Genomic DNA, 27,741 nt, shown 5'->3' on the forward strand with positions numbered 1-27,741 from the left:
CTGGGATTACAGGTGCCTGCCACCACGCCCAGCTAATTTCTGTTTTTGTTTTTTTGTTTTTTTGGTTTTTTGGTTTTTTTTGAGACAGAGTCTCGCTCTGTCGCCCAGGCTGGAGTGCAGTGGCGCGATCTTGGCTCACTGCAAGCTCCGCCTCCCGGGTTCACGCCATTCTCCTGCCTCAGCCTCCCGAGTAGCTGGGATTACAGATGCCTGCCACCACGCCCGACTAATTTTTTGTATTTTTAGTAGAGACAGAGCTTCACTATATTGGCCAGGCTGGTCTGGAACTCCTGACCTCAGGCAATCCGCCCGCCTCTGCCTCCCAAAGTGCAGGGATTACAGGCATGAGCCACCGCATTTGGCCTCTGTATTTTTAGTAGAGATGGGGTTTCGTCATGTTAGCCAGGCTGGTCTCGAACTCCTGACCTCAGGTGATCTGCCTACCTCGGCCTCCCAAAGTGCTGGAACTTACAGGCCTTAGCCACCGCACCCAGCTGCAAATTTTATATTTATATAAATATATGTTTTCTTTCATGGATTCTAGATACTGAGTCATAGTTTTGTGATAGATTGCATTAATGACCCCAATTTTTCATGTGTCTCTTTATCTAACTTTGGTAAAGGTAGTACCTTCCCACACTGACTCTTGAGTTTGGCCATACAACTTGCTTTAATCAATGGGATAGTAGCAAACTTGATATAAGCAGAGACTTGAAAAAGCTCTTGCATATTCTGCTTCCTCTCTTGGACCCCTGCCACAGCTGTGAGAACATATTCAGACTAGCCTCCTGGAGAGATGTGAGAGACAAGTAGAAATGAGCTTGGTCATCCCAGCCAATGTGTCCTATAACAGCCAACCAACCTCCAGCCAAGCCACCAACTGGGTGCAGACACATAAGCTAGCCCAGTTGAGATTAACACAGCCTAGCCCAGATCATAGAACCTCCCAGCTGATCCATAGACTCTGTCTAAGTTTTGGTACATAATTATTCACTTTGGTTTACAACAGAGCATTATTGTGGCAGTAGTCCCCCATCATCGTTCTTTGTTTTCAGAGATATGCTGGCTATGCTTGCTTGTTATTTTTCCATATGAACTTAGAATCAGCTTGTCTAGTTTCAGAAAAAGAAAAAAAAATGATATGCTTTTTTTTGAAACAGAGTCTCGCTCTGTCGCCCAGGCTGGAGTGCAGTGGTGCGATCTCGGCTCTCTGCAACCTCCACCTGCCAGCTTCAAGCGATTCTTCTGCCTCAGCCTCCCAAGTAGCTGGGATTACAGGCACCCACCACCACACCCAGCTAATTTTTGTATTTTTAATACACGCAGGGTTTCACCATATTGGCCAGGCTGGTCTCGAACTCCTGACCACGTGATCTGCCCACCTCGGCCTCCCAAAGTGCTGGAATTACAAGCGTGAGCCACCGTGCACAGCCAAAAAATGATAATGGGCTTATACTAAATTTATAAATTAATTTGACATCTTTGTGATTTTAAGTCTTCCCATCTGAGAACATGGCATGTCTTTCCATTAGTTGAGAGTGTTATGAATGTTTCTCATTAAGGTTTTAGACATTGCTTGTGAAGGTTGTTTGTAGGTATTTTATCTTTTTTGTTGCTCTAATAAATGGAGCCTTCTCTTCCATATATCTTCCAACTGAATGATTTCTATATATTAATTTTATATCCTGCTACCTTACGGAATTCTCTTGTTTGTAGTAGTTTCTCTATTGGTTTGTTTGGGTTTTGTGGCTATACAATCTGATCATCTATAAATGGTGATAGCTTTACTTCTTCCATTTCAATTGTATACATAATTTATTTCTCTTTTCTAATTGTAATGATTACTACCTGCAATGCAATTTGTTTTTTGTTTTTTGTTTTTAAGACAGAGTATCCCTCTCTCACCCAGGCCACAGGGCAGTGGCAGGATCTTGGCTTACTGCAACCTCCACTTCCCAGGCTCAAGTGATTCTCATGCCCCAGCCTCCTGAGTAGCTGGGATTACAGGTGTGCACTACCACACCCAGCTAATTTTTGTAACTTTAGTAGAGATGGGGTTTTACCATGTTGGCCAGGCTGGTCTCAAACTCCTGGCCTCAAGCAGTCCACCTGCCTTGGCCTGCCAAAGTGCTAGGACTACAGGCGTGAGCCACAGTGCCCAGACAACCTCCAATAAAATGCTAAATTGTAGTGGAGAGAGTAGGTACCCTTAGTTGGTTTCTGATTTTAGCATATAAATACTGGTGGTATTTCCTGGTTAAGTGAAATGCTGGATTTGGGGGATCTATCTATCTATAGAGAATGAGATAAAAAATATATCAGGGAAGAAACCACATATTCCTCTTTTATTGAATGTTTTTATAAAGAATGGGTATTGATACCAAAGTTACTGAAGGAGAAGAAAAATAAAAGAATGGGTGTTGAGTTTTGACAAACAACTCTTTGGTATCTCTGAATAAAACGATAGGATTTTTTTACTTAGATCTAATAATAGGTTAGATTATATTAATGGATTTCCTAATATTGAACAATTCTTGCATTCCTGCAATAAAACCCACACAGTCATGGATTCTATTTGTTAATAATTAGGATATTGTACCGATATTCCTAAGTGAGAATTAGTCTATATGGTTTTCTTTTTCTTGTGGAATCTTTGTCAGATCTTGGTATCAGTGTTATTATTCACTTGATAAAAACATTTTTAAAGTGTTCCTTCCTTAGGCTCAGGAAAATAAAGAATAGTATTTGAATTATCTGCTTTTTAGTGTGAAAAGACTTCCTGTTGTGAAAGGATCTTGGTCTCTCTGGTGCTTTGAGGAATTGGGGAGCTCTTTATAACTTTCTCTATTTCCGTGAAAGTTGATCTACAAGGCCAGGCGCGGTAGCTTACGCCTGTAATCCCAGAACTTTCGGAGGCTGAGGCGAGTGGATCACCTGAGGTCGGGAGTTCGAGACCAGCCTGACCAACATGGAGAAACCCTGTCTCTATTAAAAATACAAAATTATCCAGGCTTGGTGGCGCATGCCTATAATCCCAGCTACTCAGGAAGCTGAGGCAGGAGAATCGCTTGAATCCAGGAGGCGGGGGTTGCGGTGAGCCGAGATCGTGCCATTGCACTCCAGCCTGGGCAACAAGAGCGAAATGCCATCTCAAAAAAAAAAAGAAAGAAAGAAAAGAAAATTTATCTACATGGACTTGTCTTTTAGGGTCAGTTTGTAAATTATATTTTCGTAGGACATTATCCATTTCTTCCAGTTCTTTAAACAATTTCTATAGAGTTGTGTTTTGTGATTTTTAAAACGTCTTCTTACTATAGTTATGTGCAACTTTTCATTTATTTTGTATATTTGTGCTTTCTCCTTTTCCTGATTATGTTATCTAATAGCTTATATAATTCTTTTTTACAGAATCAACCCACTCATTTATTAGTCCTACTGTTATCTATTTTCTAACTCCTTTATTTTAACTTTTATTTTTGTTAATTCATTCCTTCTGCTTCCCTGTATTTGTTTTGTCTTTCTCTAACTTTTTCAATCTGATGCTTATTCATTTAGTTTTTTTGTTTGTAATGTAAGTATTTTAAGGCTATGAACTTTCCACTGACCACTGCTTTAGCTGTATCCATAGATTCTGATACGGAATGTTTTTATTGCCATTATTGTCTAGAAATTCAGCAATTTTGGTTTGTTTTTTGTTTGTTCATTTGTTTGTTTTGAGACAGGGTCTTGTTCTATTGCCCTAGCTAGAGCGCAGTGGTGCAGTCGCAGCTCACTGCAGCCTCAAACTCCTGGGTTCAAGGGATCCTCCTACCTCAACCTCCCAAGTAGCTGGGACTACAGACATACATCATGACACCCAGCTACTTTTTTATTTTTTGTAGAGACAGGGATCTCACTGTGTTACCCAGGCTGGTCTCAAACTCCTGGCCTCAAGTGATCCCCCCATCTCAGCTTCCCAAAGTGCTGAGACTACAGGCATGAGCCACTGAAACCAGCTCGAGTTTCCCCTTGACCCAAGAGTTGTTTGAGAGTTTTCAAGTATTCAGATCCATTTTACACTGATCTCTAGTTTTATCCAGTTGTGATCAGAGAACATTGTCTATATTAGTTTTACTTTTTGGGATTTATTGAGATTCTCTTCTTGTCCTAATATTGAGTGTGCTGTTTAGGTTTTCTGGTTCTTACTAGGTTTTTTGATCCTTTGCTCTGTTCTGGAATGAGAAAGGTAAGTTTAATTTCTCCTGTTCTTAGTGTGTTTCAATTTATAATCTATTTCTCCTTGTATCTCATTATTTCAGCTTTGTGAAAATTGCTATTTCGTGTGGTACAAAAATATTAGTAACTTTATATCTTCATTGTGAATTGTGGCTGTATTAGTCCATTTTCACGCTGCTGATAAAGACATACCTGAAACTGGGAAGAAAAAGAGGTTTAATTGGACTTACAGTTGCACATGGCTGGGGAGGCCTCAGAATCACGGCAGGAGGCAAAAGGCATTTATTTCTTACATGGCAGCAGCAAGAGAAAATGAGGAAGAAGCAAAAGTGGAAACCCCTGATAAACCCATCAGATCTTGTGAAACTTCTTCACTGTCACGAGAATAGCACTGGAACTACCGGCCCCCTTGATTCAATTACCTCCCCCTGGGTCCCAGCCACAACACCTGGGAATTCTGAGAGATACAATTCAAGTTGAGATTTGGGTGGGGACACAGCCAAACCATATCAGTGGCCTTTTTTGTCTCAATTAATGCTTCTTTGTAATAAACTTTTTATTTTTTATTAATTTTGGATTCACAGGTTGCAAAGATAGTACAGGTTTTCCATACACCCTTTACCTAGTTGCCCCTCATGTTAACATCTTGTATGACTACCTTCGTCTGAGCTAATTGAGAGATTAACATTGGTATGTTACTATTAACTAACATCCAAACTTTATTCAGATTTCACCAGTTTTCCACTAGATATCCTTTGTCTATCCTAGACTTCAATTCAGATATGACATTGCATTTAGTCACCATATCTCCTCCAATCTGTGACAGTTTCCCAGTCTTCCCTTGTTTCTAATGACCTTGTCGATGCTTTTTGTTATGAGTTCCTAACTTGTCGAAAATTAAGATGCAACATTTTTGCTTTTATTATTTGCCTTTTATTGGTATGCCTTTGCCCTTTCTTGTATTTTTAGCCTTTCTGAGTCAATTTGTTTTAGTTGACTTTCTTGAATATAGCGTTGAGTTTTGCTCAGTGATCCAATATAAAAATATTTTTCCTTAAACACTTGAGCTAAGACAGTTTGTATTTATATATATGAAAGATGTTTAGTGTTAGTATTGCCATATTATTTTATTTTATTTTATTTTTTTCGAGACGGAGTCTTGCTCTTTCACCCAGGCTGGAGTGCAGTGGCACGATCTTGGCTCACCGCAACCTCCACCTCCCTGATTCAAGCAATTCTTCTTCCTCAGCCTCCTGAGTAACTGGGATTACAGGTGTCTGCCACCACAGCTGGCTAATTTTTGTATTTTTAATAGAGATAGGGTTGCACCATGTTGGCCAGGCTGGTCTCAAACTCCTGATCTCGTGATCTGCCCGCCTCGGCCTCCCAAAGTGCTGGGATTACAGGCGTGAGCCACAGCACCCAGCCTGTCATATTATTTTAATGTCTTTCTATATGTTTATATATTAAAAGCATTTCACTATATAGTCTGTTTTGTTTGCTTGTTTTTGTAATTATCCTGACATTTAGAAAAGCTTATATTTTGGTCTGCTGATTAATTTTAAGTATCTTTTTTTAATTACCTTTTTCTTTTTTATTTTTTTGAGACAAGGTTTCCACTCTGTCACCCAGGCTAGAGTGCAGTGGCATGATCACAACTCACTGCAGCCTTGACCTCCTGGCCTCAAGGAATCTTCCCACTTCAGCCTCTGGAGTAGCTGGGACTGCAGAGGCATGCCACCACGCCCGGCTAATTTTTTTTTTTTTTTTATAGAGACAGAGTCTCGCTTTGTTGCCCAGGCTGCTCTTGAACTCATGGGCCCAAGTTATCCTCCCGCTTCAGCATCCCAAAGTGCTGGGATTACAGGTGTTAGCCACTGTTCCTGGCCTGTATTTTCTTTTTTTGTTTGTTTGTTTTTGTTTTTGTTTTTGTTTTGTTTTGTTTTGTTTTTTGAGACAGGGTCTCACTCTTGTCTCCCAGGTCAGAGTACAGTGGCATCACCTCGGCTCACTGCAGCCTTGACCTCCTGGGCTCAAATGATCCTCCCACCTCAGCCGCCTAAGTAGCTGGGACTGTAGACACACACAACCATGCCTGGCTAATTTTTTTTTATTATTATTATTATTATTTTAAGACAGAGTCTTGCTCCGTTGCCCAGGCTGGAGTGCAATGGTGCAATCTCAGCTCACTGCAACCTTTGCTTCCCAGGTTCAAGCGATTATCATGCCTCAGCCTCCCGAGTAGCTGGGATTACAAGTGCCCACTACCACACCTGGCTAATTTTTGTTTTTTTTTTGTTTTTTGTTTTTTTTTTTTTTGAGACGGAGTCTCGCTCTGTCGCCCAGGCTGGAGTACAGTGGTGTAATCTCGGCTCACTGCAAGCTCCGACTCCCAGGTTCATGCCATTCTCCTGCCTCAGCCTCCCGAGTAACTGGGACTACAGGTGCCCACCCCCGCACCCGGCTAATTTTTTGTATTTTTAGTAGAGACAGGGTTTCACCGTGGTTTCAATCTCCTGACTTCATCATCTGCCCGCCTTGGCCTCCCAAAGTGCTGGGATTACAGGCGTGAGCCACTGTGCCCAGCCTTATTATTATTTTTTGTAGAGGTGGGGTTTCACCATGTTTCCCAGGCAGTTAAGAGTTGTGCATCTGGCCCGGCGTGGTGGCTCACGCCTGTAATCCCAGCACTTTGGGAGGCCAAGGCGGGCAGATCACCAGGTCAGGAGATCGAGACCATCCTGGCTAACATGGTGAAGCCCCGTCTCTACTAAAAATACAAAAATTAGCCGGGCATGGTGGCGGGCGCCTGTAGTTCCAGCTACTCGGGAGGCTGAGACAGGAGAATGGTGTGAACCCGGGAGGCGGAGCTTGCAGTGAGCCGAGATTGCGCCACTGCACTCCAGCCTGGGCGACAGAGCGAGACTCCGTCTCAAAAAAAAAAAAAAAGTTGTGCATCTATATGTATAAGTGAAATGAGCCTAAAATTTTCTTTTCTTCTGTTGTCCTTATCGGGTTTTAGAATCAAGATTTCAAGATTGTACTAAACTGATAAAGTGAGCCAGGAAGCTTTCTCTCCTTTTCTATTTTCTGGAATAATTTCTGCAAGAAGAGAATTAAGGGTTCTCTTAAGAATCTGGCACAACACACCTGTAAACCATCTGGGCCTGAATTTGGGGGGACATCCTTGTCTACCATTTTCATTTATTTTCTTTCTTTTTTCTTTTTTTTAAATGGAGCTCTGTCACAGAGGCTGGAGTGCAATGGTGCAATCTCGGCTCCCTGGGTTCAAGCAATTCTCCTGCCTCAGCCTCTCAAGTATCTTGGACTACAGACAAGCACCACCACGCCCAGCTAATTTGCTGTAATTTTAGTAGAGATGGGGTTTCGCCATATTGGCCATGCTGGTCTCAAACTCTTGACCTCAGGCATGAGCCACCATGCTCAGCCGATTTTAATTTCATTAATACTTAGCAGTCTATTCAAATTCTCTATTTCTTCAGATACCATTTTTCTTATTTTATATTTCTCTCTCTTTTTTTTTTTTCTCAGACGTACTCTCACTCTGTCACCCAGGCTGGAGTGCAGTGGCACAATCTCGGCTCACTGCAACCTCCTCCTCCCGGGTTCAAGCGATTCTCCTGCCTCAGCTTCCCAACTAGCTGGGACTACAGCACCACCACGCCCAGCTAATTTTTGTATTTTTAGTAGACAGGGTTTTACCATGTTGGCCAGGCTGGTCTTGAACTCCTGACCTTAAGTGATCCCCCATCTCCTTGGCCTCCCAAAGTGCTAGGATTACAGGCACGAGCCACCGCACCCAGCCTGTCTAGTTCCTAATGGTCAGGTTTCTGACTTGAGTGTCTGATGGTGGCTTCACAGAGAGGAGGGCAGCAGAGGAGCAGCATGCCTGTCATTTGGGGAACAGAGGGAGTTTGCCTACATTTGTACTTCCAGCAAAGGAATGGGATTCTCTGTGACTTTGGATATTTGTGACTGTATGTGATTGTGCATACATCTAGGAATGTGTATGTTTGTACATGATGCTCTACTGTGCTTCTATTTATATGAAAATATAAGACTGAAAGAGAACAATTTTTTTTTCAGACGGAGCTTTGCTCTTATTGCCCAGGCTGGAGTGCAATGGCGCGATCTTGGCTCACTGCAAACTCCGCCTCCCGGGTTCAAGCGATTCTCCTGCCTCAGCCTCCCTAGTAGCTGGGATTACAGGCATGTGCTACCACGCCCGACTAATTTTGTATTTTTAGTAGAGACAGGGTTTCACCATGTTGGTCAGGCTGGTCTCAAACTCCTGACTTTGGGTGATTCACCCACCTCTGCCTCTCAAAGTGCTGGGATTACAGGCGTGAGCCACCACGCCCGGCAAGAACAATTATTTGAAAGGGAATTGGTTAAATTATCCTCTGTGTAGCTATTCTTCTGTATCTGTTCACACAGGTCCCTGAGCTGAGAGGGGGTAATTCCGTGGGTCTCTCAATGTCCCTATGTATGTCTCCATCTCTGCCAGCGGGTGATTCATTCTGTGTGCTTTTCCATGTCTCTGAGTATCTGCATCTGTGAGAGTCTGATTCTATGTGTGTCTCTATGTCTCTGCACACATCTGGGTCTCTAAGGGTAGAGGATTCTGTATGCATCCCTGTCTTTCGCTGTAGAAGCATATGCATGGAGTGCACATGCTACGTGGTAAGTTCAGACTCTCCAAGTCTGGAAGAAACATTACAACAGGAAATGCTCTGGATTCCAGCTTCCGGATGGAATTTCACTCAGAAAAGTACCCCTTCCTGGTCTTCCCAATAAATGCAGCATTCTTTGTCTTTCAAGAGACTGAGTTGAGGGGGTTTATGCTAACCTTGACCTCAGAGGCCACGTCTTTCAGGAGGATTTGGCAGACCCATGAAATTCCACACCCTGCCACTCACCTCTTGCCAGGCCTACTTCTTCCTCTTGAACCCTTTTATAGCTCCACATTATCTACCGAAACAATTCCAATCTAAATTGTCCAGAGCAGCCAGAGGAAAACACAAGGAGATGGGGACAAAGAAACAGCATAAGATTAAGTAAATAAATAAAGATATATAGAGGGACAGAAAGACAAACAGAGACCAAGAAATAGGGTTTGAAGGGTGAGAATAAAGAAACAGAAGGAGGGCCAGGTGCAGTGGCTCATGCCTGCAATCCCAACATTTTAGGAAGCCAAGGTGGGCAGATCACTTGAACCCAGGAGTTCGAGACCAGCCTCAGCAACATGGCAAAACCCATCTCTACAAAATACAAAAAATTAGTCAGACGTGTTTGTGTGCACCTGTAGTTCCCAGCTACTTAGAGGGCTGAGGCAGGAGGATCACTTGAGCCCAGGAGGTCCAGGCTGCAGTGAGCCACGACCACGCCACTGCACTCCAGCCTGGGTGACAAAGTTAGACCTTGGGTCAAAAAAAAAAAAAAATAGAAGGAGGCTGGGTGCTGTAGCTCACGCTTGTAATCCCAGCACTTTGGGAGGCTGAAGGCTGAGGTGGGAGGATCGCTTGAGCCTAGGAGTTTGAGACCAAGCTGGGCAACATAATGAGACCACATCTCTCAAAAAAAATTTTTAAAAATAAGCCAGGCACAGTGGCTCACGCCTGTAATCCCAGCACTTTTGGAGGCCAAGGTGGAAAGATCACTTGATCCCAGGAGTTCAAGACCAGCCTGGGCAACATAGTGAGACTTTGTCTCTACAAAAATAAAGGCAAACTTAGCTGGGTGTGGTGGCACATGCCTGTAGCCCCAGCTACTTGTGAGGCTGATGTAGGAGGATCACTTGAGCCTGGGAGGTTGAGGCTGCAGTCAGCCGAGATTGTGCCACTGCACTCCCACCTGGGCAACAGAGTAAGACCCTGTCTCAAATATTTCTTTGTATAAATATGAAGAAACAGAAGGATGGAGACAGATATACGGAAAGATGAAGTGAGCAAAATGGAGAACGAGGGACTGGCTGAAATGAGGCAGGAATGTAGGGAGAGATATAAAGAGATGAGGACAGAGACAGAAAGATTGGGGTCAGAGAAGCAGCTACATTAAAAATGAGGGAGAGATTAATGGGTACAAATATACTATTTGATAGAAGAAATAAGACCTAGTGTTCGATAGATCAGTAGGGTGACTATAACTTACAGTAACCTATTACACATTTCAAAATAGCTAGAAGAGAATAATTCAAATGTTTCTAGCATAAAGACAAATATTTAAGGTGATGGATATCCCAATCACACTGATTGATTTTTACAAATTGTATAAATGTATTAAAATATCATATGTGGATGGGCACAGTGGCACATGCCTGTAATCCCACTACTTTGGAAGGCCGAGGCCAAGGTGGGTAGATTGCTTGAGTCCAGAAGTTGGAGTCCAGCCAGGGCAACGTAGCAAGACCCTATCTCCATAATAAATAACAAAAAATTAGCCAGACATGGTGGTGCCCACCTATAGTCCCAGCTACTTGGTAGACTGAGGTGGGAGGAAGGCGTGAGCCTAGGAGGTAGAGGCTGTAGGAGCCAAGATCACGCCACTGCACTCCAGCCTGGGCAAAAGAGTGAGACCCTATCTGAAAAAATAATAATAATAAACATTGTTAAAAATCATATGTACCCCAGCCAGGCGTGGTGGCTCACACCTGTAATCCCACCACTTTGGGACACGAAGGTGGATGGATCACTTGAGGTCAGGAGTTCGAGATCAGCCTGCCCAACATGGTGAAATACCATCTCTACTAAAAATACAAAAATTAGGCTGGGCACAGTGGCTCATGCCTGTAATCCCTGCACTTTGGGAGCCGAGGCAAGTGGATCAACAAGGTCAGGAGTTTGAGACCAGCCTGGCCAACATGGTGAAACCCCCTCTCTACTAAAAATACAAAAATTAACTGGGCATGGTGGCGGGCGCCTGTAATCCCAGCTACTTGGGAGGCTGAGGCAGTAGAATCGCTTGAACCAGGGAGGCAGAAGTTTCAGTGAGCCAAGATCGCGCCACTATACTCCAGCCTGGGTGATAGAGCGAGACTCCGTCTCAAAAAAAAAAAAAAACAGAATTAGCCAGGCATGGTGACGCACTTGTAATCCCAGCTTCTCTGGAGGCTGAGGCATGAGAATCGCTTGAACCTGGGAGGCAGAGGGGTTGCAGTGAGTGGAGAACACAGCACTGCACTCCAGCCTGGGGGACAGAGTGAAACTCCATCTTAAAAAGAAAAATCAGGCCGGGCACGGTGGCTCAGTCCTGTAATCCCAGCACTTTGGGAGGCCAAGGCGGGTGAATCACGAGGTCAGGAGATCGAGACCATCCTGGCTAACATGGTGAAACCCCATCTCTACTAAAAAATACAAAAAATTAGCCGGGCCTGGTGGCGGCTGCCTGTAGTCCCAGCTACTTGGGAGGCTGAGGCAGGAGAATGGCGTGAACCTGGGAGGTGGAGCTTGCAGTGAGCCGAGATCGCCCCACTGCACTCCAGCCTGGGTGACAGAGCGCGACTCCGTCTCAAAAAAAAAAAGAAAAAAAAATTCATATGTATCCCCAAAATATGTACATGTATTATGCCTCAATTAAAAATTGTTTTAAAATAAAATTAATTAGGCTGGGTACAGTGACTCACACCTGTAATCCCAGCACTTTGGGAGGCCGAGGTGGGCAGATCACCTGAGGTCAGGAGTTCAAGACCAGCCTGGCCAACATGGTGAAACCCCATCTCTACTAAAAATAAAAAAAATTAGCCTGGCATGGTGGTGTGCGTCTGTAGTCCCAGCTACCTGGGAGGCTGAGGCAGGAGAATCACTTGAACCCAGGAGGCAGAGGTTGCAGTGAACCAAGCTCACACCACCGCACTCCAGCCTGGGCAACAGAATGAGGCTCCATCTCTAAATAAATAAATAAATAAATAAATAAATAAAATTAATTATAAACAAAACAATTGTGGGCAGAGAGAAAAACAAAGCAATAGTAATAGCCAGGTAGATGGAGGGAGAATGACTAGGATTAGATAAACAAAGATGGAAACAGAAATGGTGATGACAATGGGGAGGAAAATGTCAATGATATCAAAGTCTACATGTTTGAGCGTTTGTTCTGTCTGAAACATCTTCTAAGAGGTGTACATGTATTAACTCATTTAATCCTCACAATAACACTATGAAGCACAGGTACTATTATCAGCCCTATTTTACAGATGAGGACACTGAGGCACAGCAAGTCAATGGCACATCTAGGACTGAAATCCAAATAAATAGTCAAATACTAGAGACCATACTCTTGACTACTTTGTCAGTGACACAGGTAGAGACAAAAGGACATGGAGCTGGGGACAAGATAGCAGATGAAGCACACCTAGCGACAGAGAGATGGGGACAAGACTCAGACACATGAGGAAAACAGCCCAACAAGAGAGATGGTGACAGAGAAATAGAGGTAAAAATTGGATATAGAGTGACGAGAGAGAATCAGACAGGGAGAAGGAGGCAAGAAGACCAACATAGGGGTGTGTGTGAGAGAGGGAAAGACAGAAACAAGAATGTAAATGTTAAGAGGGAAAAAAATGAGGACAGAGATACAGAGATTGGAACAGAAAGATGAGAATAGAGAAAGACAGTGGTAGCGGGGAGCAGAGACAGATGAATGCAGCAACACAAAGAGATGAGGACTGAGAGAGACAGCCAGAGATAGGATAAATTGGGACAGAGTGATGGAGACTTCTGGAAAGACATAAAAGAGGCCGAGGAGCCAAGGGAAATTGAAAGGAAAACAGAAAAGACAGAAATTCTGGAACACATAGAAATTTAGAAACAGGCAGGGTGCGGTGCCTCACACCCAGCAGTTTTGGAGGCTGAGGCAGGCAGATCACTTGAGGTCAGGAGTTCGACACCAGCCTGGCCAACATGGTGAAACCTCGTCTCTACTAAAAATACAAAAATTAGCTGGGCGTGGTGGTGCATGCCTGTGATCCCAGCTACTGAGGAGGCTGAAGCAGGAAAATCACTTGAACCTGGGAGGCGGAGGTTGCAGTGAACTGAGATCACACCAGCACACTCCAGCCTGGGTGACAGAGTGAGACTCCGTCTCAGAAAAAAAAAAAACAGATGAGGGAGAACAATGCGGTCATATATATAAGGACAGAGACATGGACCAAGATGAGGATCATGAGTTAGACTCAGACAGGATGGAGACAGGGTAGCCGGCAACATAACTAACAGAATAAGAGAACAAGAGTGAGAGGGGAGAGAGTCTGAGAAAGAGAATAGGAGAGACAGGAAAAAGAAGCAGCCAGACAATTGTAAACAAAGAGACAAGAAAAAGCAAAATAGAGACAGAGATAGGGGATGTCTGAGAGGTAGTGACAGTGATGGCTAATTGGGAGGAAGAGAGACAAAAACATGAAAGAGAAATAGTGGCCAGGCACCGTGGCTCATGCCTGTAATCCCAGCACTTTGGGAGGCTGAGGTGGGTGGATCACCGAGGTCAGGAGTTCGAGACCAGCTTGGCCAACATGGTGAAACCCCGTCTCTACTAAAAATACAAAAATTAGCCAGGTGTGGTGGCAGGCACCTGTAATCCCAGCTACTTGGGAGGCTGAGGCAGGAGAACTGCTTGAACGCAGGAGGCGGAGGTTGCAGTGAGCTGAGACTATGCCATTGCATTCCAGCCTGGGTGACAGAGTGAGACTCTGTCTCAAAACGAAAAAAAAAGAGAGAGAGAGAGAAAAATAGAGATAAAAGGATTAAATCTTTCTGATCCAACACTCAGTCACAAGTCTCTTGGCTATATCAGGGTGAGCACGGGGCCATATGGGGCCCACTAGACTATGAATTCAGGAAGGCAAGGCCCAGGCCTTTGTTATTCCTTACTGTATCCTACACTCATGATAGAGTGCCAGTCACATGGAGAGCTCCATTTATTAAACATTAGGCACCATGTCCTGTGCATGCCTTTTCGTGGATTATGTCATCAGAACCTCACAGCTCTGATGTAGTAGGTGTTATTATCATCCACAGTTTACACATGGGGAAACTGAGACTCCAAACAATGAATAACTTGCCCAACATCACACAGAGGAGCTAGGAGTGAATGAAGCTCCTGCCTGGACCAATGGTGAGAGTATATCATAAACCAAGGATTGGGATGAATCCTTTCCCATGCACTGAAGACACAAAAAGCCAAATTCCAGTCTGCTTGCTTCCAAGGACTACATGTTTGACTACAATGCCATACTGCTTCAATTGAAGGTTTGCTGACAGACTAATGGAAGACTGCGGTCTCTAGGGTAAGTGTGTCCTGACTCCTTGTACTCTGGAGCTCCCTCCTTCTAGTGACGAGGCAGACCTACCTAGATTAGAGAGACTGGGAAAGCTCAGAGACACTGGGGAAACAGCAGAAATAAAGCCCTGTGGGAAAAACTCGGCCTGGGAAAATCAGAGAAAGCTTCCTGGAGGAGGAGGTAATTTAAAGAGGCCAGAGGTAGATTTACATAGAAATCAATGAAGCTTAAGCTTCAGGGCCCCTCCTTTGCACAGGTCTCTTCCAAGGCCCTGTTTAATGAACAGTGAACAATCACAGTACTGAAGGTTTGTCATTCTACAAAAAAATTAAAATGTCCTGAAATCTTAAAGCTCATATATGAAAGAAACTAGACAAGGGTTTTCCCAAATTTGATAGCAGCCCTAAACATGGATAAAATATTATTATAATATGAAGCTGAAACTTTGCTAAACTGTCAATAGTAAAAAACAAATTTCTATCAATCATGCTATTAAGAAAGACTAATTTTTTTTTTTTTTTGAGACTGGGTCTTGCTCTGTCACCCAGGCTGCACTGTAGTGGCACAATCATGGCTCACTGCAGCCTCAACCTTCTGGGCTCAAGGGATCCTCTTGCCTCAGCCTCCCAAGTAGCTGGAATTATAGGCAGGCACCACCATGCCTGGCTAATTTTTTAGTTTTTTGTAGAGATAGGTCTCACTATGTTGCCCAGGTTGGTCTCCAACTCCTGGGCTCAGCCATTCTCCCGCCTCAGCCTCCCAAAGTGCTGGGATTACAGGCATTAGCCATAGCGCCTGGCCCTCTATTTTCTCTATCGCAAATGACCTTACTTCATGCATCAGTGACAAAATAGAAGCCATCAAACATCGAGAATTTTTTACAGGGCCTTTATCTTCCCACCACTCAATCTGTAAAGTTACCTGTATTTGCATTTGTCTTTTTCTCATTCCTTCCTGTTACAATTAAGGGTCCAGAGACCCTCTGAGGCTCAGTACCCTAGATCCCAACCCCAACCTTTCCTTTCCCTTGTGTTAGTGCCTTTCTCTCTCTCTCTCTACTGGATCATTCCCAGAAGGAAACATAATGCAGCATCTCTCATCTTAAAAAAAAAAATCATTATTTGACCCTCTTCCTATGATCATGCTATGTCCCTTCATAGCCATGTTTCTCAAGGGAGCTGCATACACACGTAACCCCACTTCACTGGAGTGAAACTCCATCTCAAAAAAAAAAAGTATGAGTGTATTTATCCTATACTCTTGTTTCCAGTTTCTTGCTGTTACAAACAGACTTGTGAACATTCTTGTACATGACTCCCAATACACATACCTGTGCAAGGGTTGCTTTAAGGAGCAGTTCTCAAACTTTTTGGTCTCAGCACCCCTTTATATTCTTAAAAAGCATTGCAGACCCCAAAAAGCTTTGATTTATGTGGTTTATATCAATTGATATTTGCTGTATTTGAAATTAAAGCTGAAAAAGTTTAAATACATTAAAATAACAAACCAATTACACTTAACAATATATTTTTAGGCCAGGCGCGGTGGCTCAAGCCTGTAATCCCAGCACTTTGGGAGGCCGAGGCGGGCGGATCACGAGGTCAGGAGATCGAGACCATCCTGGCTAACACGGTGAAACCCTGTCTCTACTAAAAATACAAAAAATTAGCCGGGCGTGTTGGCGGGCGCCTGTAGTCCCAGCTACTGGGAGGCTGAGGCAGGAGAATGGCGTGAACCCGGGAGGCGGAGCTTGCAGTGAGCCGAGATTGCGCCACTGCACTCCAGCCTGGGGGACGGAGAAAGACTCCGTCTCCAAAAAAAAAAAAAATAGATATATATATCTATATTTTTATGAAAAATGACTATTTTCAAAACAAAAAGAATTTAGTGAGGAGTGGCATTGTTTTACATTTTTGTAAATCTCTTTACTGTATGGCTTAATAGAAGACAGCTGGATTCTCCTATCTGCCTCTGCATTCAATCTGTTGTGATATCACATGTCATGTAGCCTCTGGAAAACTCCACTCCTCTACATTCTTGAGAGAATGAGAGTAAAAAAGCAAGTAACATCTTACTATATTATGGTTTTGGTTCTCCCCACTACCCCCCTCCACAGGATCCCCAGATCACACTGCGAGAACTGCTGCTCTGGGGTATATACCTAGAATTGCCAGGTCACAGAGTATGTGCATCATTCAGCTTTACTAGAAAATGCCCAACTTTTTCTAGAGTGGTTGTATCAATTTACCCTCCCACCAATGGTATCCAGTGGTATCCATTCACTCTTCATCCATTCTGATGTTCACCCTCACCACTCCTCCAAAACCACTACTATCAAGGTCATCAATGATATCAATGTTGCCATAGCCAATGGACCCTTTTAAATCCTCATCTTCTCAGCACTCTTGGAACGTCCTTGAAACACTCCTGGTTATGTCCCTGCCTCTTTTTTTTTTTTGACACGGAGTCTCGCTCTGTCGCCCAGGCTGGAGTGCAGTGGCATGATCTCGGCTCACTGCAAGCTCCGCCTCCCAGGTTCACTCCATTCTCCTGCCTCAGCCTCCGGAGTAGCTGGAACTACAGGCGCCCGCCACCAGGCCCGGCTAATTTTTTGTATTTTTAGTAGAGATGGGGTTTCAGGGTGTTAGCCAGGATGGTCTCGATCTCCTGACCTCGTGATCCGCCCACCTTGGCCTCCCAAAGTGCTGGGATTACAGGCGTGAACCACCGCGCCCGGCCTTTTTAAAGATTTTTTTGAGATGGAATCTCACTCTGTCGCCCAGGCTGGAATGCAGTGGCGTGATCTCGGCTCACTGCAAGCTTCACCTCCTGGGTTCACGCCATTCTCCTGCCTCAGCCTCCCAAGTAGCTGGGACTACAGGCGTCCGCCACCAAGCCCGGCTAATTTTTTGTATTTTTAGTAGAGGTGGGGTTTCACTGAGTTAGCCAGGATGGTCTCGATCTCCTAACCTCGTGATCCACCTGCCTCGGCCTCCCAAAGTGCTGGGATTACAGGCGTGAGCCACGGCGCCCGGAGCTCTTTACTTCTTTTTCAGTCTCTGCCAACTCCTGCTCCTTCACTCAACCTGTAAAGTTGAAGTTCCTCAAAGCTCAGTCATGGATCCTCTTCCTTTCTCAGTCTTTACTGTTTCAGGGTGATTTTTTTCTACTCTTGACTTTTATGCCATCTCTATGCTGACAACTCTCACTTATATCTGAAACAGACTTCTCCCCTGGGATGTATATACCACTATCTACTTGACTTCTCCACTTGGATGTCTCAAGGGCATGTCCAGCTTAGCATATCCAAAACTGAACTCTTGATCTTCCCCTGAAAATCCGTTCCTCTTTCTATCTTCCTCATCTCAGTGAGTGACTGGCCTACCATCACCAGATCCCTTGGAGTCATCCTTGATTCCCCTGTGCCCCTCATTCTCCCAAGCCTTCACACCAAGCCTTCTCAATTCTAAATATCTCTCAAATCGGTCTGCCTCTCTCCATCTCCACTGCCACCTCCTTAGTCACCTCACCGTCATCTCTGGCTGCAGTAGGTTCCTAATCTTGTCCACCTGCAATTCAATCTAGAGCAACCAAAGTCATCTTTGTAAAATGTTAAATATACCCTGTGAATCTCAAGCTTAAAACCTTTCAATGTGTATTTCAGCATTTCGGGGATGTGAGGTATCTGCAAAAGCGATACTATTTCCTCTGGATCCAGTTCACATATGATACAAACTGAAGCGTTTCATGAAACATATTTACCCTTCCTACATGATCCTATGATACACTCTTTTTATTAATTAATTAATTTATTTATTTGTTGTGTGTGTGAGATGGAGTCTCGCTCTGTCGCCCAGGCTGGAGTGCAGTAGCGTGATCTCGCCTCACTGCAACCTCCATCTCCCGGGTTCAAGCCATTCTCCTGCCTCAGCCACTCGAGTAGCTGGGATTACAGGCACGCTCCACCACACCCGGCTAATTTTTGTATTTTTAGTAGACAGGATTTCAACATATTGGTCAGGCTGGCCTCAAACTCCTGACCTCAGGTGATCCACCCACCTCGGCCTCCCAAAGTGCTGGGATTACAGGCGTGAGCCACCATGCCCAGCCCATTCTTATATTTTCTATTCTTAAATTGATTTCAGTACCTTCTCCAGTCTGACCCACGTTTAAAAGCACTGCTTCAATATCTTTTCATTGCTTGTAGAATAAAACCCATTCTTCTTAACATGGCCTAAAAAGCCCTGCATAATCTAGCTCCTGCCTACCTTTTGAATCTCATATCCCACCCCTCTTGCCTTCCAAGCACTATGCTTTAGCCATATTAGCCTTCTATAGCTCCTAAATAGGCCATTTCTCTTTCCCCCCAGGGCCTTCCCACTTGCTGTATCCTTTGCCTGGAGCACTTTTGTGTCCACTCATCTGCCAACTCCCACTCCTTCAGGGCTCAGCTTAAATAGCAGCCCTTGCTTGACCCCTCAGGCTAAATCACCCCCCACACACACACACACCCGTTATTCTCTTTCCTATCACCCTGTTCTGTCCCTTTATAACCTTATCACAATTTGTAATTATGTGTGTTTATGTGTTGTAATTATGTGCTTATTTCACATCCTCCCCAGTACCAGCCAGTGAACTCTGAGGACAGTTTTTTCACCATTGTCTTGTTCATGTCTGTCTTATTCACTGCTGCATAGCTAGTGCATCACATGGTGCCTGGCCCATAGTTTGTGTTCAAAAGACATCCGTTGAATGAGCTGAGATCTGAAGAACAAATGAAGTGGAATTGGGGAGATGCAGAGAAAGTTTCACTCAGTGAGAATAGCATATGCAAAAACTTGGAGGCTAGAGAGACTAAGGAATAGTCTAAGAATTTCAGCATGGAAAGGCTGGCAGGGGCACAGATCATGAAGGGCCGTTTAACCTTTCCTGTTAAGGAAGGTGGGTTTCCTTTTGAGCCAGTAGAGACTCACTGAAGGGTCCTAAACATGGGAGTGATATAATTTGATTTAACTTTTATTTAATTATTTATTTATATTTATAATTTTTTTTTTTTTGAGACGAGTCTTGCTCTGTCGCCCAGGCTGGAAGCAGCACGATCTTGGCTCACTGCAACCTCTGCCTCCCGGGTTCAAGCAATTCTCTGCCTCAGCCTCCCGAGTAGCTGGGATTACAGGCATCCGCCCCCACACCCGGCTAATTTTTGTATTTTTGGTAGAGATGGGGTTTCACCATCTTGGCCAGGCTGATCTCGAACTCCTGACCTGAAGTGATCCGCCCGCCTCAGCTTCCCAAAGTGCTGGTATTACAGGTGTGAGCCACCGCACCCGGCCTTATTTATGTTTTCAAAAGATATACACTGCCTATAGTGTAGAGAATAGATTCCAGAGAACAAGACTGAAATAGGGAGGCTGTGACAGTATTGCAGGTTAGAAATGGTTCTGGTCTAAACCAGGGTAGTGACCCCAGAAATGTAGAGACTACATAAATAGATTTGGTAGGAGGTCAAAATGATGGGAATTGGTGACTGCACGGGGGATGGAGGAGAGAAAAGAATTAAGGGTTTAACCCAGGTTTCTGCTTTGACTGGGGTCATTCACTAAGGTAAGACACAAAGAAGGACAAACAGGTTGGAAGGAGGATGCCTTGAGTTGAGAAGAAGCTGAGGTTTTAGGTGTCTCTGGGATATTCAGGTAGAGCTGCCTAATAACCAGTTGAATGCATGGGTCAGGAGAAATATCTGGTTTTGAGGTATCGATTTGGGAGTCATCAGCAAAGATGATCATTGAAGCCATGGGAGCAAATGAGATAAAGAAAAGAGCGGCCTGTAATCTGAGGCTTCTCTTTCCTCAAGTGGATCACTTGAGGTCAGTGGTTGGAGACCTGCCTGGCCAATATGGCGAAATCCCATCTCTACTAAAAATACAAAAATTATTCGGGCGTGGTGGTGCATGCCTCTAATGTTAGCTACTTGGGAAGCTGAGGCAGAAGAATAGCTTGAACCTGGTAGGCGGAAGTTGCAGTGAGCCTAGATCGTGCCACTGCACTCCAGCCTGGGCGACAGAGCAAGACTGTCTCAGAAAGAAAGAAAGAAAAAAAAAACCGTATGTAGAGAGAGGACAAGAGCGCTCAGGCCAAAGCCCTAAAGAGCACCAGCATAAAGGGTTGGACAAAGAGGAGCCTGGAAAGTAAAAAAGAATTACTAAGGAAGTAGAAGAAAATCAAGGAAAGTGCAGTGTCATGGAAGTGGTTTAAGGAGGAGGGAGTGGTCAACAGTGCCAAATGCTATCAAGAAACCAAGTAGGATAATCTCTGAAAAGATTCTATGGGGGCTAGGCGCGGTGGCTCACGCCTGTAATCCCAGCACTTTGGGATTACAAGGTTAGGAGTTCGAGACAACCCTGGTCAATATGGTGAAACCTCGTCTCTACTAAAAATACAAAAAATTAGCTGGGCGTAGTGGGGGGCACCTGTAATCCCAGCTACTCGGGAGGCTGAGGCAGGAGAATCGCTTGAACCCAGGAGGCCGCTGCATTCCAGCCTGGGCGACAGAGTGAGACTCTGTCTCAAAAAAAAAGAAAAAAAGAAAAGAAAAGATTCTGTGGGATGTGGTGAGATGTTTCATGGCAGACCCCGATGAGAGAGAGCAGTTTCAAGCAAGTAGTGGAGGCAGATTGGAGTGGGTTGAAAGATAAGTGGGAGGTGGGAAAATGAAGACAGTTGGGTGTAGGCAACTCTTTTGAGAAGTTTGTAGAAGAGAAGAGAAGGAGGTGGTTGGAGATGCAGAATTCTTGGTAATTGTTTATTTGTTTTTAGATGGAAGAGGTCTATGTTTAGATGCTGTTGGGAAGGAGCAAGGACAAATTCCTAGGCTTCGTAGCAAAAAGTCAAGAGCTTCCTCTGCGGTGGCTTCTGTTTACTCTCTGCAGTAAGTCAGGTTATTTGCTGAGGGTTACAGGGCAGATGGAGCAGTTGGCGTTTGAGGCGAAAGGAGAAGGTTTGAAATGGCCACTGTGGAGAACGGAGGGAGAGCTGACTAGTAGGGTTGTGGGTCAAAACTGAGGGCCTAGTAGAAGCTGGGAACCATGAGTTTATAGTGGCACAAATCTGTGAAGTTAATAGTTTTCTCCAGCAATGTTTAGCTGCCTGGGCGCAGGCATGGAAAAGGCGGACAGTTGGACCGATTCAAGATTGGGATGTTGCCAGGCGGATGCGACAAATCAGGGAACTGAGGGTATTTAAGAAAGTGACTAAGTAAGGGACCATGATATCTGGTCTGAGCAGAGTGAAGGAGAATCAGAGACAGGTCCTCTATGAGCCAAGCCCTAGGAACACTCGGGAACATGCGGAAAGGCTTTTGGAAAAGAGAGTGAAGGGCAAGCAGAGGGGGGAAGACCTGAGATGGGATGGAAGGGCAGATATGGGGGGAGGGGGTTGAGCCCGGAGACTTGCCTGTGGGGAAAGCAGGCTGAGGGGGATTTTTTTAAGGGGCAGTAGGGCCTTGAGAGCGGCAGCAGCGAGAAGTGAGGCGGGCCCGAGCGAGGGGGCGTGGTCAGGCGCAAATCCCGGGCGAGGGGGCGGGGCCCCGGTAACTGGGTCCCAGCGCCGCTGTGGCTGCGGCTGCCTCTGCGAGGCTCCCGCCTCCCCACCCCCCTTCCCAGGGCTCCTTCCCGCCCGCCGCCGCCGAGACCCAGGCTGAAGCTGGGGAGGACGGTGGAGCCCGGCCCAGGCCGTTCTCCTGCCCCCGCGGCTGGAGCATCGTCTGGGACGACTGGCTGAAGGCGAGCCCCGCAGCCCAAGCGCAGCGCACACGCGCGCCCCCGGCCACCGCCGTTCTCTCTTTCCTCCCCTCCTCTCCCCTCCCCTCTCCTCCGCCCCCGGCCTCGGCTGCGGCGGGAGGAAGAACGCTTTCCAACCAGCCAGGAGAGCCCAGATCTATTCCCATTCGGGGAGAAAGAAGAGACCCCGCACTTGGATCCGACCGACTTCTCGCCCCGGGGCCACGGAAGTGGCTCGCAGTCCACGGGAGAGTCCCCGCCGAGCGTAGCCCTCCAACCCTCGCGCAACCGCAGCCGCATAGACAGCGCTCCCCAGCGGGCCCCCGGCCCCGCCGAGCCCACTCCCCGCGCGGGGCCGGGGCCGGGGCCGGCGATGCCTGGCACGGCAGCGGCGGTGGCCGCGGCTGCTGCTGCTACTGCCACCGCTGCCACGGCTGCTGGCCCGGGCCCGGGCTGGGGGCTTGAGTCTCCGCAGTGGGGCTGAGCCCGCAGCCCCGCCCCCCGATCCTGAGGCCGCTGCTCCGCCGGGCGCCGGGCCTCCTCCGCCCGCGCCTCCGCCCCAGGAGCTGGAGCCAAGCGGGGAGCTCGGGCCCCGCGCCCAGGCCCGGACCATGCATGGCCACCGAGCCCCGGGGGGCGCCGGGCCTTCGGAGCCCGAACACCCGGCCGCGAACCCGCCGGGCGCCGCTCCGCCGGCCTGTGCCGACTCGGACCCTGGAGCCTCGGAACCCGGACTGCTGGCGCGCAGGGGCTCAGGTTCGGCTCTTGGCGGCCCACTGGATCCCCAGTTTGTCGGACCCTCGGACACCAGCCTGGGCGCTGCTCCGGGCCACCGGGTCTTGCCCTGCGGTCCCAGTCCACAGCACCACCGGGCCCTGCGCTTCTCTTACCACCTGGAGGGCTCGCAGCCTCGGCCTGGTGAGTGAGTGACTGAGAGAGCATGGGAGCCCGGGCCACGGGCCTGGTACTGGGAGCGGGTTCTTGTTCTCAAGCCCTCTAAGCCCCACCTCGGGACAGGCTCGCTTACCTCGGCCCTTTGGGTTCCCTCAACCCCCTCCCCCTCCCCACGTCCCTTGGCCTTGTGTCCAGTCCTTTCAACCTCTGTCCCCATCTCCTCTCTCTGTCCCTTGTGCCCCTCAACCTCTCCAACCCCCTTCTCGTCTGCCTGCTGAGGCTAATGGGAGAGGGAGCACTCGCGAGAAAAAGAGGGAGGATTGCAAGGCAGCAACGGATATTTGGTTGGGGAAACCAGGGTTTAGTTTGGAGAACAGAAGGAAAAAAGGAGCCTTCCATTTGCCAAGCGCCTACATTGTACCAGGCACTGGACTGGGTGCTTTACATGGATTTTCATTTCAGCTTCAGGAACCCTCATGAAGTAGATACCATTAGTCCCATTTTGTAGGGAAGGAAACTGAAGCTCAGAGAAGTTAAGCAACTCGCCCAAGGTCACACAGCTAGTATGGAGCCACGATTCAAACCAGATCTATTTGTGTCCAAAGTCTGTGGTCTTTCTGCTTCCCCAAACTGAGGCTGGAGACCATGAAAGTAATGCCAAGCCTTCTGCTTATGTGATTTTCTCCTGTACTATTCAGCAGCCCTGGAGTATGAGCGGAAAAAAAAAAAAAGAAAGATGGTGGATTGATCCAAGGTTGGGATTTTGCCAGGTGTGTGTGGCGGGAGAACAAGGGAAGGAAGGAGTAGAAGGTGGGCCTTGGGAGTCAGGCTAGAGGAGAAGGCTGGAGGGGCTGATAGGTAGGGAGACAGCAGAAAAGCCAACAGAGGCAGAAGCCAGTTGTAGCAGGCTGCAGGGCAACGAGGTTGGTTGTGATGTGAAATCAGGATGGTTTCTTGGATTCGAAAAGGTGGAGCAGCTCTAAGTCGGGCTGAGGCCACAGACTACTGCCTTTGTGCTACACAGACCTGAGTGTCTGAGGAGCGCAGCAGGACCTTCCCCGTCTGGGGACATTCTCATACGGGCCTGAGCCCAGGAGCCACAGAAGAAGAGCAGCGCACATCTGCCCTGCCTTCCACTGGGACTGAAGGAGTTGTTAAGCCCTTGGGGGCTCCCGGGTTCACACCTCAGGCTCCACAGATCTCTGGGACCATGGCCTTGCACCAGGTAGCAGTAGTGAAGTATAAAGCATGGGCAGGATGTGCCTTTTGCTGCCGTCATGACCTTGGGCTAGTCATGGAACCTCTGGGAGATTTCAGGGGGCTCCCTCAGTGTGGACTGAAGATATCCAGCTGGCAACAGGCCCTTAACGCCCTGGCCTGCATGTTACTTCTGCTGGCTTTCCAAACTCCCCTTGACACTGTGTAAAGCCCGTTCCTTTTTGCAGATGCCAAAACAGGCCACAGGCACTCCCACCCCAGGACTTTTGCATTGGCTTTTCCTTCTGGCTGGAAGCTCTTCCCCTAGCCCTCCACCTGGCTTGCTCCTCGTCTTGCATATCTCAGGTCAAATGTCACCTCTTCCAAGAGACCGTCCCTAACCTCTTTACGTAGGGCCACTTGTGAGTCTCCATCAGAGACTGAGTGTGCTTCCATCCTTGCACTTAGTACAATCTGAAATTATCTTATTGTATGTGTCTACTCGTTTATTGCCTATCTTCCTTCACTAGAATGTGAGCTCCATGGGGGCAAGGCGATTATATCTCTTTTGCTCACTGTTGTATCCCCAGCAACTAGCGCAGTGCCTAACACAGAGTAGGTGTTCAAGAAATCCTCATTAAATAAATGCCTAAACAGATACTAAAGAAGCACATAGTAAGCCCTCAGTAACTATTGCCTAAAAGAAGGACACTAAATTCCTTCCCTCTGGATACTCTTGATCTGAAAGTCAGTAGCTGGGCAATGTCTAGACCCCCAGTCTCTGGCCTCTGTGATCAATACATGGTGATGATTCTGAGTATGCCTTCCCAATCCACCAATTCATTCAAATTACAAATCATAATACCCTTCCTAAGCCACTCTCCTCCTCCCCAAAAAAGCAACACAGAGTTCCCAGGATCCTTTTCCCCAACGAAGTCCCTGCCTCTGTAATTGCATAGTGGGTGTCTTTTTTTCTTTTTCTTTTTCTTTTTGATTCAAGATGGGGATTAGGAATAAGACAAGTGTCAGAGAAGGACCTGACCTCCTATTCTAACATTCACTTTGTGACCCTGGGTGAGTGACTTCCCTTCTCTGAACCTCAGTTTCTTCATCTAGAGAATGTAATGAGGAGTCTATGAGTTAATGGTTGTAAAGCCTGCAGCATGGTATAAATCCTCAGCAACCAGGAGTTTAAAAAAATAAAATTAAGTTAAAAAATAAGAGAAAAACCTTCTGAAGAAGAGGCGGAGGAATTACTCAGGCCCTGACTAGGCGGGTGCCGGGCCATGTGATTCACTGCAGCATGGGTTGTGAGAGGCCGCCTCCCCCACTGCCCAGCCGGCCCAGGGGTAGGCACAAGTGACTTGGCTTCTCTCTCCACGGGACTAGCCTATAATTGGCCCTAAGAGGGCAGGGTTAGTGGTTGTAGGGTGTGTGTGTGTAAGAGAGAGACAGAGAGGGTTTCCTGAGCTTCAATTAAAGGGCTGAAACATGCTGGTCCACGTTAAGATTTCCCTGTGCCTGCTGACTTCCTCCCTAACGCTGCTGAGACCTTTATTGAATCACCATCTTTAGGGCTCAGTGCCTGGGGGTGGGGGGAGGCTTTTAAAAATAATAATTGTATCTTAGCCATGTGAACAGCCTTGAATTGCTTCAAAGTGCTTTCTCTTTTAGTGATCCTGTCTGCCTCTTGGTGGGGAAAGGGACAGTTGTTATTATGCCCATTTTCCAGGTTGATTAAACCGAAGTCCTCGTTGGATCACTGGGAAAACCCAGTGAAATGCCAGAGAAGGGTGTGAGAGAGTCAGAAAGCGGTTTGCTTGCAGGGGTTTGCAGAGATGGCTGCTCTATTCCTCAGGGTTGAGGCCTAGAATGTCCTTCCAGATGCGGGGATTGTGGGGATATTGGTGTCTGACCCTAGCTAAGTCAAAGGAGTTGCACCTGATGTTAGAGCCGTTTTGCGGGTAATGGGGGAAACTGAGCCAGTTGAGGGGGGCAAGAGGAGGGGCTGACTCTTTCTCTTTTGGATCCTGAGGTATCTTCAGAGTCTCCAAGAGTAAAAATTGGAGCTAGAAAAGACCCTAGATACTGTCTCGTTCTGGGTTTCCCAAACTGAGTGAGCATCAGAATCTCTTGTTGACCTTAAAAAGAAATGTGATTCCACACTCCACCTCAGAGTGCCAGAATCTTGGGGTTGACAACCAAGGAACCTATTTTCAAAAGCTCCTTAGGTGATTGTGATGCACAGCCTAGAGTGGGAACCGCTAGTTAAGCCCGTTTTCCAGATGGGGCAGTGAGGGAGGCTCAGAGAGGTAGTGATTTTTTTTAGCCATGGTCCTACAGTGAGTCAGCATCATTAGGGCCAGGAGAATACATCGGCCTCCCCATCTAAGGCCCTTTCCCCAGAGCCCCATGTGGGCTTCTGTCAACTCACTCCCAACCGCAAATGGAGGCACGGGATTAAACACAAAGGGAGAGGCAACCTCCCACCCTCATACACACAAACACTGGCTGCCTCAGTTTACCCTTATTCTCAGCTCTCGTGAATGGCTGCCATTTGGCAGTTCAAATTGGAAGGCAGTTGCCATTCTGGGACTCTAGGCAGAGGAAACCCTGGCATCATCAGTGCCCAGTGCAGGGTCTGGCCCTAAGGAAGGGCTCTAGAGGGGTGTCAATAAAGGGTTGTAGAGCTAGAGAAGAACATGGAGGACAATTCAGGTAAGAGGTTCAGTGGGAGCAAAGGCAGCAAGACACAGGGCACGGGGGAATAGGGCTGGTATTGGGAGGAGTGGAGTGACAAGGCTGACAAGGAACTTTCTTCTGAGGGTGAAGAGAAACCATCGAAGGGTTTATTAACGAGAATGACATGCTCAGATGGGGATGTTTGGAAACTCTCCCTAGCTGCATGGGGAGAATGGATGGAAGGGGTGCAAGAGTGGAAGCAGGGAGACAGGCAAGTGAGTGTTGCAGTTTTCCCAGAGAGAGGTGATAGCTTGGGTTAGGAGTGATGGCCTTGGTAGTAGCTTGGATGTAGAGGCTGAGACAGAAGGCAAAGTCCAGATTGCTCCATGTTGTTTTCTGAAACCAATTACAGTGACCTGGTGGATGTTGGTGGGGCCATCTATATACAAGAGAGGGAGGAGGTTTGAGGGAAGATAGTGAATCACGTTTGAGACAAGTTGAATTCGAAATGCCTGGGGGTACATGCAGGTGAAGATGGCCAGCAGGCATTTGTGGGTTTGGTTCATTTTTGTTTTTTACTACCCAGGATGATCACTTTTAATATTTTGGTCTGTTTTCTGCTAGATCTTTTTTTACATATTGATGTATATTTTACATAATTGAAATCATACTATATGTTCA

General features: G+C 46.6%; 1 protein-coding gene across 1 annotated transcript in view; it reads left to right on the top strand.

Annotated features, from left to right (window-relative positions):
- Positions 1-22,101: 22,101 nt before the first annotated feature.
- FGD1 (FYVE, RhoGEF and PH domain containing 1) overlaps positions 22,102-27,741 on the top strand; it is a 50,766-nt gene continuing 45,126 nt past the window's right edge. Inside the window, exon 1 of the mRNA XM_003276312.3 lies at positions 22,102-23,205. Coding sequence (XP_003276360.1) covers positions 22,899-23,205 — 307 coding nt within the window. The 5' untranslated portion in view covers positions 22,102-22,898. The remainder of the gene's footprint in view (positions 23,206-27,741) is intronic.

This window comes from Nomascus leucogenys, chromosome X (assembly GCF_006542625.1).
Source record: "Nomascus leucogenys isolate Asia chromosome X, Asia_NLE_v1, whole genome shotgun sequence".
Lineage (NCBI taxonomy): Eukaryota > Metazoa > Chordata > Mammalia > Primates > Hylobatidae > Nomascus > Nomascus leucogenys.